The 14,054-nt window shown below is 45.2% G+C and overlaps 1 protein-coding gene across 1 annotated transcript in view; it reads right to left on the reverse strand.

Moving 5' to 3' along the window:
* The window catches only part of brsk2a (BR serine/threonine kinase 2a), a gene marked incomplete at both ends in the record, with an annotated part of 291,437 nt that overhangs the window by 10,545 nt on the left and 266,838 nt on the right, over window positions 1-14,054 (reverse strand). Inside the window, 4 exons of the mRNA XM_080762132.1 lie at window positions 1,025-1,148; window positions 5,762-5,810; window positions 7,248-8,115; window positions 10,829-10,889. Of these exons, the coding sequence (XP_080618258.1) occupies window positions 1,025-1,148; window positions 5,762-5,810; window positions 7,248-8,115; window positions 10,829-10,889 (1,102 nt within the window). The remainder of the gene's footprint in view (window positions 1-1,024; window positions 1,149-5,761; window positions 5,811-7,247; window positions 8,116-10,828; window positions 10,890-14,054) is intronic.

Genomic DNA, 14,054 nt, shown 5'->3' on the forward strand with positions numbered 1-14,054 from the left:
CCTTAATTTAACTCTAAGTGAGCAAATGCAACCGTTGCATTTGTACATTTGGAGGAGCAGTGGTGAAGTGCCACCTCCACAGAGTCTGGGGGTTCAAATCCACTGTGGTGCATCCAGCATTGCCGTACACAAATTGGCCCGTGTTGTGGGAGGGTGATATTTGTCACTGCACATACTCCTACGGGCTGGACAGTGACGACTTGTTTGGGGAGGAATACATTGGCATAACGGCTAAATAGGCTCTATGCACACAGAATAACTCTTCCCTACTTCCTTCAGAGGTGTTACCGATGATAACGATAACAATGAAGGCTCTGTTCCCATTCTGGTCAAACAGAGTCAGGGTGCTGCTATTGTGCATGTTGGCTCACTGCAAATACTGTGCTACACCAGTGGGTCTCAAAGTGTCCTTGCGTGGGTTCCAAATGGGTGTGTAACTCTGAGACTGGAATGGAACCAAATGGACGTTCCATTTGTACACTCTCAGAGTTGGATCCTTGAAATTAAAAACATTGAGAACCACTGTATAGTACAAAAATGGAACAGAGCCTTCATTAGTCTCATCGGTAACACCTGTGAAGGAAGTAGGAAGAGTTCTTTCCACAAATGGCTGCTGTGCATGAATATATAACCAACCCTATTGGCTGCTGTGCAATTATAACCAACCTTATTGGCTGCTGTGCATGCATATATAACCAACCCTATTGGCTGCTGTGCAATTATAACCAACCTTATTGGCTGCTGTGCATGCATATATAACCAACCCTATTGGCTGCTGTGCAATTATAACCAACCTTATTGGCTGCTGTGCATGCATATATAACCAACCCTATTGGCTGCTGTGCAATTATAACCAACCCTATTGGCTGCTGTGCATGCATATATAACCAACCCTATTGGCTGCTGTGCAATTATAACCAACCCTATTGGCTGCTGTGCATGCATATATAACCAACCCTATTGCCATAACGACTACATTGGGGAGAAAAGGATAACACACAGTCAATGGTGCAGGTAAACGTACTGAGAGAAAGGCGTGGACAATGTCTGCCTTGATGGAGCTGAGAGGCTTGTCTTTGATGACGATGAAGATCTGCTCCTCTTTCTCCAGGCTGATGAAGTTACCGAACCAGGATTTTTTGGCAAGTCTGTAATAGAAGCACAAAAGTTTCACAATTGTGAAAAAAAGCCCTCTACTGAGTGTCAAAAAAATACTTTCTGCCGGCCAATACATCCAAAAAGAAAAGTCCTATCTGATTGTATTAAACGTCGTGAAACCCGGGGACAGAGTGGCATTCCGACGCACCGTCATTCCGACTACATGTGGTTAGTGTTCGTGTTATGGACAGGGGTAGTAATGTGGTTCGTCGGAATTGCGGGCTTCGGAATGCCGGTGTGTAACCGTTAAACTCACCATTGCAGTTGTAAAGCCTGAATTTTTATTTTTAACCTTTTATTTATTGCTTTTGACAAGATGAGGTACAGACAAGTACAATATAATCCAATTCATGTCAAAAGTTTTTATTTTTATTTTTTCCCTTTGTGCCCTTACACTTCCCCCCACCCTTGCAACATACAACAAAGAATCCATACAATTACAAACAACAAGACAAGAACAAAAAACTAAACAAAAAAAACAATAGTTATGATGTATCTCACTATCCCTCCTGGCACTTCCTCATGGCACATTATGGTATACATTTTTTAGAGCTTGTTATATGTTTCATAGGGCAGATTATCCTCTTTCTATCTGCAAAGTTTTTGTTTCATAAAAATCCACCGTAGAAATGAGCTGTATACTTCAAGAAATTCCGTGCAGGTGATTATTTGTGGAAGCGCTCTTTTTCACGTCCTGCTGCCTCCTATATTATGTGACATTTAGAAACAGGTGATACGCGCAGGACCGTTGGATGATTTAACAAGCGCCTCCAAACCCCAACGCTCCATGCTGCTCAATAGTTTGCCACTCAGTCTAGCTGAGGGGGCGTGTCCCGGTGGAAAAGCCATGCGTGTGCATACTCTATTGATGCTTTTACTTAAGTAAAAAAAAAATGTACTTTTTCCACCACACATGATCATGCGTTGCTCATTGCTGTAAAACACCCATTATCAATCTACTCCGCTTCCCTCCCTTTGTGTGTCTCTCTCTCCCATCTGTCCATTGCTCCCTTACTCTCTCGCCCCAGAGGTGGGATGCACCCCGTGAAGATAAAGGGTCGCCTCAAATGGAGGCAAAGCTTTCTGCCGCTTTGCAGAAAGAGGCAAAGCTTTCTGCCGCTTTGCAGAAAGAGGGAAATTCATTATTTCTGCTGTGGAAGATGGAACGAGACTAAACGCTGGGCATCCAGTGGGAAATATACCAAAACTGTAAGAGGCCTTCTGTCTGCCATGTGTCTGTTCTGTAGAGGTGTGTGTGTGCGTGCGTGCGTGCGTGCGTGCGTGCGTGAGAGAGAGAGAGAGAGAGAGAGAGAGAGAGAGAGAGAGAGAGAGAGAGAGAGAGAGAGAGAGAGAGAGAGAGAGAGAGATAATTGAGGCTCTTGGTGATCCGAGATTAAGTGCCAAACAGTCAGAAGAAGATTAATTCCCTCCATGGCATCATCCCACTAACAACAAGCCATATGGACTGTTATTTCTAAGACTTCTGTCACATTCATTATGTCATATTGAATATCATACTTCTCTTACTTCAGGTAATCATGCCTGATTAAGATACGTGTTTACATAAAACTATATTCAGGCCAGCATTGTCCAGACAGAAGGAGAAGGTTGTTGTGTGATTCTTTCCACTATAGTCTCTCTAGCCAGACCGTTGCCTCCGACAATCTCCGACAATCTCCGACAAAGTGCTTCCCACATACAGTCTTTACTTCCAACATACAGTCTTTACTTCCAACATACAGTCTTTACTTCCCACATAAAGTCTTTACTTCCCACATACAGTCTTTACTTCCCACATACAGTCTTTACTTCCCACATAAAGTCTTTACTTCCCACATAGTCTTTACTTCCCACATAAAGTCTTTACTTCCCACATAGTCTTTACTTCCCACATACAGTCTTTACTTCCCACATACAGTCTTTACTTCCCACATAAAGTCTTTACTTCCCACATAGTCTTTACTTCCCACATACAGTCTTTACTTCCCACATAAAGTCTTTACTTCCCACATAGTCTTTACTTCCCACATACAGTCTTTACTTCCAACATACAGTCTTTACTTCCCACATAAAGTCTTTACTTCCCACATAGTCTTTACTTCCAACATACAGTCTTTACTTCCCACATACAGTCTTTACTTCCCACATAAAGTCTTTACTTCCCACATAGTCTTTACTTCCCACATACAGTCTTTACTTCCAACATACAGTCTTTACTTCCCACATAAAGTCTTTACTTCCCACATACAGTCTTTACTTCCCACATACAGTCTTTACTTCCCACATACAGTCTTTACTTCCCACATACAGTCTTTACTTCCCACATACAGTCTTTACTTCCTACATACAGTCTTTACTTCGGAAGCGCAGAAAACGACCCGGGAGTAAAGCGGATAATCATGTCCTGCCTCTTCCCCACTTCTGTTTCGTCTTAGCGGTCACATACATTTGTCCTAAAGTAAATCTCATTAGTAGAAGCTAGGCATGTGGAAAATAATCGATACGTATCGATACATCGATTATGACGTGCGCGATGCGAGTGAATCGGTTCATTCACTGTGTGTCGGTAAAATTGACGGGTGAAATCTCGATGGATCGTTCGCGGAGTGCTTGCACCGGTAAAATCCGTGGTTGCACTGTTTTTTCATGGTAAATTTCACCCTATCCTGTGTTTCCGAGGCGCATTGAACGTACCATCAGAAAAGGAAGGAAAAAAAAGGTCTCTCGCAGCCAGCTCCGCACAGTGTGCGGCTGTGCGCTGCGAGCACGCAGCTACTCTGTGCAGAGTATACACGTTGAGACAACAGACTATAAAGAGCACCCGCGACGAACAGAAGTGAACCCCACACACAAAGGAAGCACAACCTTTAGCTTTATAAAATAGCTGTCCGTCGATCAGTTGACTTTTCACTGTAGCGCTGCGTGCTGCAAATGATCCACACCCCACAGCTGTTCTAGCTGATTCTCCGACGCGAATCTGCGTCGCGACTCGCGATCATCAATTTGTAATTAAAGAAAGCTTCTGCTTCTGCTTCTGCACACGTGTACAACAACAACAACGCCACAGCTGGGTCAGTGTACTGCTTGCGTTTAAAGTCGTTTACAACCGTTCCACAACTTTCCACTGTCCAGCTTTCCCCTGCTATTCTCTGGGATAGAAGCCTTATTTATATTCTGCAGCAAGACGGTGTCGCACGCCTAAAATTGCAGATCCACAAGCTCACAGCGGGGCGTGGATGAGACGCGTTGTGAGCTTGTACATCTGCTATGTATTTATAACGTTAATAATACATGCAGGCCAGGGTCTTCAATGTTTTTTAGGTCAAGCCAAGGACCACTTAGCTGAGAGTGAGAGATCAAGCAGGGACCCCCACTATACATAGGCAATTATATTATTAAACTGTGTTGCAGATTAAACTACTTGTTTGACAGCACTACGAGTGTGACCTGTCATTTTTGTTTTGTTTATTTGTTTATTTTCTATTTATATGTTGGTAACATTAATTGAGCTATTACATAGGATATTACATTTTAATCTCTTGAACCCTCTATACTCAAAACCTCAAATTGACCTTTGAGATATAATTATTATACTATAGCCTATGATTATTAGTAATCTAACAATTCCACAATAACCAGCAGAGAGCAGACCCTTTGTTTACTTACATAATTCTATAATTTGGGTTGTTTGAGATGCAGAGCTATAATACTAACCTACAGTAAAACAATAAATTGCTTTGAATTTAAATGTAATGCATTTTTACATGTTTTGGGAAATTAATAGAGCTTTAATATAAATCCTTTCTATTGTGATGAATCTCCATCAAATCGCATCGTATCGGTAGAGGGGTGAATCGCATCGTATCGCATTGATTTGAACTAAATGGTTATCGCATCGCATCGCATCGCATCGGGAAGAGGGAGAATCGTATCGCATCGTATCGCCAGGGGATTCCATGTATCTCTAATGTATCGTATCGCTGGCAGTGCATCGAGATGCGTATCGAATCGTGAGATGAGACGAGATTCACATGCCTAGTAGAAGCATATATAACTTGCTGCTTATCAGAGAGCAACATTTAAATATATTTTCATGAACGGAAATTACAAATAGATGACCGGAATCGGCTTTCCAGCTGGGTGTGTAGTTCAGGACTCTTATATCATTTTGGAGATTGTGGAATTCTGGCTACGCGAGACCTGTCAGCCAGGTCCATCTGTAGCTACCAGAAGGCTTTCTTCATCCGACTCCCTAGCCTGTTCCAGCAAGGTGGAAACATTCAAGGCAGCCAAGTCAGTTAGCCAGCCAGCCACACTGGCATATCAAGGCCAAGATTTCAGGAACCCCCCAAGAGCTGTATGACATCTTCCAGGCTATCTGCCTAGCTGACTAGTCGCTTGAGCGAGTTCTCTTTCTCCAAATCTTTAACCTGAACTCAGCGTGCTGGAACTAAAGGTTATGAAACATTCATGTCCGACTAGACAATACAAAAACACCACACGTCTCCCTGATGGTTAAGCAGGGAAAGAGGGGTTACAGAGTTGGGAAACATACACAAACATACAAGATGATGTAAGTGGCTTTCAACAAGTAGACACTCACTCTGGGGAAGACTCTGGCGTTAGGCTTGACATCTCCTCTTGTGTGGGAACTGCAACGAGAAAGCAGCATGGTCACAGTTCAGACAGCAGTGAGAATTCACGTGACCGAAACCCGATGGGCCGGACTCGGGTCAGACAGATAGTATAATTGGTTGTCGGGATTCGATTCGGATCAGCCATATTGTTGAAAATAAAGTGTAAAAATAAATTACAACGATCTGTCTCTGTGTACTTCTTGGTTATGGTGATGCGTTCATGGGAAATGGGATTTTCTTTAAGGGAATGTCATAATCACAGCACAACAACAAACAGAGGGAGAGTGAGAGACTAGGGACCAGGGAAGGTCAAATGAAGGGGGGGAAAGCAGTGTTGGGCCCGGGTCGGATGCATATTAACAATTAATGGTCAGCCCGATCCCAGCTCTATTTCACAGATAGGTAGAAAAGCAGGTTAAGACATCGTTGTTGTCGGGCAGAAACCTCTTATCTTTTTTCGACACAAAATGATCAAAGGTAGCAGATCCACAAGCTGAAAACACGGTGCAAGGCGTTTGGAGCTTGTAGATCTGCTACTTTAATAACAGCTTGTAGATCTGCTACTTTTAAAACTTTTGATTGAATTTGATTCCAGCTTCCACCCGACAGAGACGACATGCAGACCAGGGTTCAATTCTATGAATTTTATAAGGGGGTTAAAATAGCAGGTTAACCAAAACATTTGTTTAACCTGGTTGCTATTAAATACTCTACACTTGGAATTAGCTACTCTACTTCAAACTATACTGTGAGAGAAGGGTAGTGCAACGGAGCTAAACTTATGACTTTAAAACCTTAGGTCACAGGTGTAAAACATGCATTAATGACCTGACCTGCTGCAGCATGCACAGGTCCGAAAACTGCAGAAAGCAAATCCGGATGAACAATGAGTTAATATGGCTGCTTTGAAAAGTTACCATCTGTAACCGTTATGTTATTAATAACAATGAGTTAATATGGCTGCTGTGAAAAGTTACCATCTGTAACCGTTATGTTATTAATAACAATGAGTTAATATGGCTGCTGTGAAAAGTTACCATCTGTAACCGTTATGTTATTAATAACAATGAGTTAATATGGCTGCTGTGAAAAGTTACCATCTGTAACCGTTATGTTATTAATAACAATGAGTTAATATGGCTGCTGTGAAAAGTTACCATCTGTAACCGTTATGTTATTAATAACAATGAGTTAATATGGCTGCTGTGAAAAGTTTAACTTTATGTTATTTATCTCCAGACAAAGAAGAAATATTCAAGTATTTAATATGTAAGTTTTGGGTCTGAGAGGCAACAAATCCCGAATCAATAATGGGCCTTGATATGAAAAGGGTTGAGAACCACTGGTGTATAAATGTATGAATATATTGTTAGTATTAGTGCAATACTAATACTAACTATGAGTGAGCAACACCAATGAGTCTCCGCGGGCTCCACATGCATGCAGTATTACCTTGCATTTTCCTGCGGTGAAAGCGCGGCGATCCCAGGAAGCTGTTCTTGATGGAGTTGAGGCGCGTCCGCCACGGCATGCCTCCGATAGACGGGCTGGGGGGCGGCGTCGGGGTGGGGGTCCCGGACGGGCTCTCCTTGGGCGTGTGCACCGGCGTGCCCTTGGGGGTGGGGAGGGGGCTGCCTCGAGGGGAGGGGTGAGGGGTGACCTGTATGAGGGGGATACATGTGGGCATCGGGTGGTCAGTGGAGGCGGGTGGAGGAGGGGGAGGCGGAGGATGCACGGGGTGGAAGTGGTGCAGCCGGATGGGCGAGAGGGGCGCGGTGGGCATCGCCGCCGGACTGAAGGGCACGTATAGGGGCTGGGCCTGGAGGTAGGCGGCCGAGAGGGGGCGCCGCCGCGCCCGGGGGCTGCCGGGGAGCGGCGCCAAATTGGGCGAGGTCGGGGAGGTCGGGGTGGACGACGGGCAGGACGGGGTGGGAGGCACTGAGATGGAGGCCGCCCTCCGCGGGGCCACGGGCAGGCAGGGGGCGGAGGGCTCCAACGTGGCCATGGCGGGGGGAAGTACCGGGACGGCGCCCGGGAGCGGGTTGGAGTGCATGGCGTGGAGGGGCTTGGGAGCCACCGTGGGCTTGGTGGGGAGGGTCTGGGTCTTGCTGAGAGGCAGGGGCAGCTCCAAGTCGGGAGTGAGAGAGTTGGGGGTGGAGATCCGGGGGTGCTGGGGGAAGGGTTCGAGGGAAGGGCAGGGGCTGGCTTTGGGAGACGGCGGTGACAGATCTGGGGACTGTGGCGGTGGGCAGGGGCTGGCGTTGGGAGACGGCGTTGACAGATCTGGGGACTGTGGCGGTACGCAGAACTTTCTGACAGGCTGAGGGGGTTGAGGACACGACGTACAAAACACAACACCATACGATATATATATACAGCCATGGAGCCGAGACAGGGTGGAGGAGGAAGAGAGGAAAACACACAGATGCACAAATACAGAAGGACAGGTATGACGGAGACAGAATAAACAGCCACACGGACAGCAGTGGAGCAGCCAAGGAAGGCATGTAGAGGGAGGCAGGTGACGCGTGTCACACACACACACACACATACGTACACAAAGGAGAGATGGAGGCATTGCAAAAAAAAGAGAAGGAAGACAAAAACAAAACAAAACATGCATTTAGCCCAGGCAATGAGTCAAGTCAGAAACACTGCAACAAAATGGAAGTATAACGAGAGAGCCATGATGTAAGAATTGTAAGTATTGCAAGCTTTTGCAGGAGGAAAAAAAAAGCCATAATATGCTAACCAAAGTGAAGAGAACAAAGCAGGCAGACAGGTGTGAGAGACAATAGGACAGACGTGAGTGTGTGTGTGTGTGTGTGTGTGTGTGTGTGTGTGTGTGTGTGTGTGTGTGTGTGAGTGAGTGAGTGAGTGAGTGAGTGAGAGAGAGAGAGAGAGAGAGAGAGAGAGAGAGAGAGAGAGAGAGAGAGAGAGAGAGAAGAGAGAGAGAGAGAGAGAGAGAGAGAGAGAGAGAGACGAGGGCTGGGACGTTTCCCAGACGAGGGGAATAGAGCGACGGGATGTCTGCTGTTGTGAAACCGGCCTGTAGGAACTGTAGGAAATCTTGAAGGTGTGAGAACTAGATCTACAGAGGGCATTTGTAGAATGGGCCTCAGGTCTTTAATAATGGGTTTTAAGTGCAGAGCAGCTCCAGAGAAGAAGATGGATGGAGCGTTGAAGCGTTTGTGTTGAGCTGTGTGGTGTGTGTGTGTGTGTGTGTGTGTGTGTGTGTGTGTGTGTGTGTGTGTGTGTGTTTCATAACACGGGGCAGCTCCCACGGTGCAAACCTAACCAAACATCTCACCAACAAAACTCTCCCTGGAGAGGATCATTTTACAGGCTCATATAGCCTCACTCCAAAGACATCCTCTTGTCCTTGGAACGCGCATGCACGCACGCACGCACGCACGCACTTCGAACAAATGCCTTCTACATGGTACCAGTGGGTGTGAGGCGAATCCTGCAGGCTTTGGTCGGCTTTTCGGGGAATCAATTTCCCTTTCAGATCAGCCCCGAGGGAGAGCCTGTGTGGTGGTTGAGGAGCTTGGTTCTGTACACGGTGGCTAATCTGGAGCCTTCTCAAACTAGTCAGCTGGAAAAGTTTTACCCTGAGCTCCCCCCCCCCCCCCCCCCCCCCCCACCCACCCACACCCACACACACACACACACACACACACACACACACACACACTATCTCTCTTAATACAAAATAGAAACCCATATAGGGAGATGTTCTGAAGCTTATTCCCTGTGCTGGATATTCACTGGGATTAGCCCATGAAAAGACAAGGGATAATAGAGCAGTGGTTCCCAAAGTGGGGTCCGGGCACCCCCAGTGGTCCTTGAGGGAGTCCCCAGCTAAATGATGTTTGGAACCAAATGGACCTTTATTTGTCTCTGTACAAATGGAACCCATTATTAACATTGGTTTTACAATAAAAATCGGGGGGTCTGTAGACTAATGCATGTCAAACTGGTGTCCCTTGAAATTAAACAGGTTGAAAATCACTGCTAGAGACGTAAAAGTCTTCTCTTAAATGGAGGTCCCCGGCATCATTTTCAAATGGGTGCTCCGCGGGGCTAATTAGGGTCAATGTGGGGGTCCTTTGACATTTTGGGAACCACTGATAGAGCAGTGGTTCTAAATCGGTGGGGGCCCGCTGGGGGGCCGCGACCGTATAAAATGGGTATTCATTTTTATTATTTCTGTACTAGTGCAGTACTGTAGGTATCCAAGCCGGAACACATACAGTACAGTAGTCAACTGATTGATCAGTACAATAAATATCGGCTGGAAACCTCATACTGTACTGTACGTCCAAAAGTGTTACATTTCAGGATAAAAACTAAAGAAATTAAGAAACTACAATAGCTAAAGTATAGCAGATCTACAAGTTTGTGGATCTGCTACTTTTGAAGCTTTTGCGTGACGCTGAAGTTGATCAAGTCGGCCTACGGCATTAATTTACAAAAAAAAAAAAACACAAAAAGAGGTTTCTGCCTGACGGCAACGATGTGTCTCCACTGCCGTTTTTGTTCATCTGACGGACCCATAATAAAAACGTAAAAAGAAAGACAAAGCCTGATCTTCCAGCGAATATGAATAGCAAGAAGCCAGCTTATCCTAAAAGCTGATCCACACACTGCTTCCCGGATGTGCATACAGATAAGAGTTGAAATCTGAATTAAAATGGTGGTGGTGCAGGGGCCCGGGAGGGATGTGGGGAGATACAGATCCCATATCTCAGGAGGGGGGGGGGGGGGGGGATACAGATCCCATAGCTCAGACTAATAACACAGCAGCACACCAGATTGGAATTGCATTTCCGGAAGAGATGGAAGAGATATTGCTTCCACACAGTGTTTGTGAAGTTGCTTTGTTAAAGGTCAGGAAGCGAGGCAATCTAGCCGTATAGTGCGTGCATGTGTGTGTGTGTGTGTGTGTGTGTGTGTGTGTATGCATGCATGCATGCATGCATATGTGCGTGCGTGCGTGCGTTCGTTCATGCGTGTGTTAGCCTACTTACCCGTGGACTGCTGAGAGGGCTGGTAGAGAGGCCAGAAGACGCTCCACTGATGGACCGTGACCTGGAAGGCAAACACGCGCACACACACACACACGCACGCACGCACGCACACACGCGCACACACACACACACACACGCGCGCGCACACACACACACACACACACGCACACACACACACACACACACACACACACACACAGGATTGTTAGCAGTAGGTAGGAGAAGAGACATTGACCACCTAAACCCCAGCAGATGGACAAGCTTGCAGCGCCATGTGCAGTGAGCTCGTTGATGGGCAATCTTTCCCTCACAGTAACAAAAAAAGTGAAAATAAACTACTATAGAGCCCTGAGGGACTCCGGTCATATGGGGTTTAAAGGACAACTTTAGTTTTTTTCAACCAAGGTTCATGTTTTAGCTTAATTGTTATTAGCGACTTTAGCTATTTTTGACAGGGGGCGGGGGCTTTCGAACATGGGGCTAAATATGTATTTTTTACCAAATTCTATAGCGATTTATTATTTTATTATTTATTATAGTCCTACTAGACCCAAGGAAATTACATCTGGCCACAAAAGATCACAGCATCTACTGAATGTGAAGGGGGGGTACTATAGGGCAGGGGTAGGCAACCTCAGGCACTGGTGCCAACATTGGCACAGGGGAGGGTGCATGGTCACAGGCACACTGGCATAAGTGTGTGAGAGAGATCTTTTATTTTAATATTAAGTAGTATTCAAAAAAGTCCCCTCACATATATATATGTAAATTACACCCTGCACATAATTCTACATTCACTCAAACTCTGGCCTCTGAGTCTGTGTGAAAGAAAATAGGCAACATAAAAATGTTATGTGCAGCCTATGGACAATCAAAATCAGATGGAAATATTACATTTTTATGTGGTGACATAATTAAACTTTTTGTTGATACGGCACACCGATTCATTATCAAGAAAATGAAAACATGTCACTTAAAGTTTGCCGCCCCCTGCTATAGGGCGATGCCATACTGTGTTCAACATGTCTTCAACTGCGCCCTTTACATTCAGTATAGATCCTGTGATCTTTTGTGGCCAGATGTAATTTCCTGGGGTCTATAGTAGGACTGTATACATAATAAAAAAATAAATCGCTATAACATTTTGTAAAAAAAATACATATTTAGCCCCATGTTCGAATTCCCCCACCCCCTGTCAAAAATTGCTAAAATCACTCATCACACTCACTCACACTCATCTTTTACTTTATCTAAAAACATGAACCGTGGTTGAAAAAAAACTAAAGTTGTCCTTGTGCAACATGAAGCCGCCTGAAATCATCGTCCTAAAATGTTGACGTTCTCACAGTGATAAGTGTGTTTTGCGTGTGTGTGTGTGTGTGTGTGTGTGTGTGTGTGTGTGTCTGGAGTCACTCAGGGCAGCTGGCCAGGAAGTTGCTATCATTAACGTATCGTCGCTGTGAGTCTGGAAACCTTGCATGTCCAAAACAGAGCCTTTGTTATTATTCATTTGAATTGTGAAAACACCAGATCTGCAAGCACACAATGTGTCTCGTCGACCATCTTGTACGACGAGACCATAGACTGTAAAAAAAATATGGACAAAGCGTTCGCCGGGTCTGATATGGACGTAAGATGAAGCCTGTCAGTCCTTGAATTGTAAATCGCCATCTTTCTAGATCCGTTTGGGCCCAGCTGGCCATTGGCTGGCCCAGACAACGAGGCGGGACTTCCCCCCTTCTTCTTCGTTGGTTTTTATTTTGACTCGCACGGGGGGGGGGGGAATCCCGATCATAGACTGCAACGGTAGCCACGCCCCTCAGAACATACGAGACTTTATGGTATTTTTTTTAAATAAATGGGACCATAACTTTCCAAAAAGAATATTATGACATTAGAAATTAGACTTCAAACTATAGTGACTGGAAGCAGAAAGTATTCATGACCATGTTTATTAAGGTAATACAGTCTAGGTGAAGTTGGGCCCAAAAACATCTAAGGGGGGACAGCGCCACAACAGGCCATTATATGAACTTTCAGGATGTCCCGATTTCCTTAGTGGCTTCACAAAATATCTGTCTGACTGGCCCCCTGGACGAAACACAAGCTTTCCAGACAACAGCAACGATGTCGTCTCTGTTTGGTGGAAACCTCATTATGTTCTCACTATTAAAATAATTTTAAAAAGCGTGCAGCATTTTGAGCTGCTACTTTTGAGGCATTTGTGTGACGCTCAATGATGACATATAGTCATATTATCACCAGCTGCCCACATGCCTAGTGTCGGAGTGTGTATGTTTGGACTGCTCATGACGTGCAGACCATGGGTTGTTGCTTGCTGTCGTCAATGTCCACATACCTAGTGTCAGCGTGTTGTGTAGTGTAGTGGTTCCCAAACTTTCTCATGTCAAGGACCCCCATATTGACACTTATTGGCCCACGGACCCCCATATATGGCATTTCTATCTCTGGTACCCTTAATGTATATTGTAAAATCAATGTTATTTTAACTCTCAGAGTTACAGACCCATAAGGGTTCATTTGGTTCTATCATTTAGCTGGGGACCCCCCGGAACTCCCTCAAGGACCCCTGAGGGTCCCCGGACCCCACTTTGGGAACCACTGGTGTAGTGTTGTGACTGTCGTGTTCATGGCACTGCTTGCTGTCCGATTGGCCAGAGGACAATGTTTTTGCTTGCACAGCCAATCCTGAAGTAGTGTCTGGTAGCCAGAGCCAATCAGGACTATAGGTCGCGCAAACTGCAAAGGTCCTCATAGCCATACCGAGAGGATATTGACCATCTTGCAGCTGGTAAAAAAACAAAACAAAACGCAAAAAGATAAGAGAGAGATAAGAGGTTTCTGCAACGGTTATGCAAATATTAGTCCACTGAGGGATGCCCTGCACGGTATTAACCCCTCAATGCTCATTTAACTCTGAGACTGAGCAGAAGAACATGTGATACTCAGTTAACAAATGGATATAATAAACACATGCCAATGGTGCATGGTGGGAAACACGGCCAACACGCAGCAGTGTCCCGCGGCCATCAGAGGCATATTGTTTCCGCCGTGCGGTGCATCTGTTCACATTATAGAGCAGCAGCACTTCTAGAAGGATATAGAACGTTGTAGATGGTTATGCTATATAGGCTACAGTATAATGGGCTGACGAGTCTTTTATTTATAGTGAACAAACCATCTATCAAATGCAAATAGATAAGAG

Source organism: Protomyctophum bolini, assembly GCF_963924005.1.
Source record: "Protomyctophum bolini genome assembly, chromosome: 4".
In the NCBI taxonomy this organism is placed as follows: domain Eukaryota; kingdom Metazoa; phylum Chordata; class Actinopteri; order Myctophiformes; family Myctophidae; genus Protomyctophum; species Protomyctophum bolini.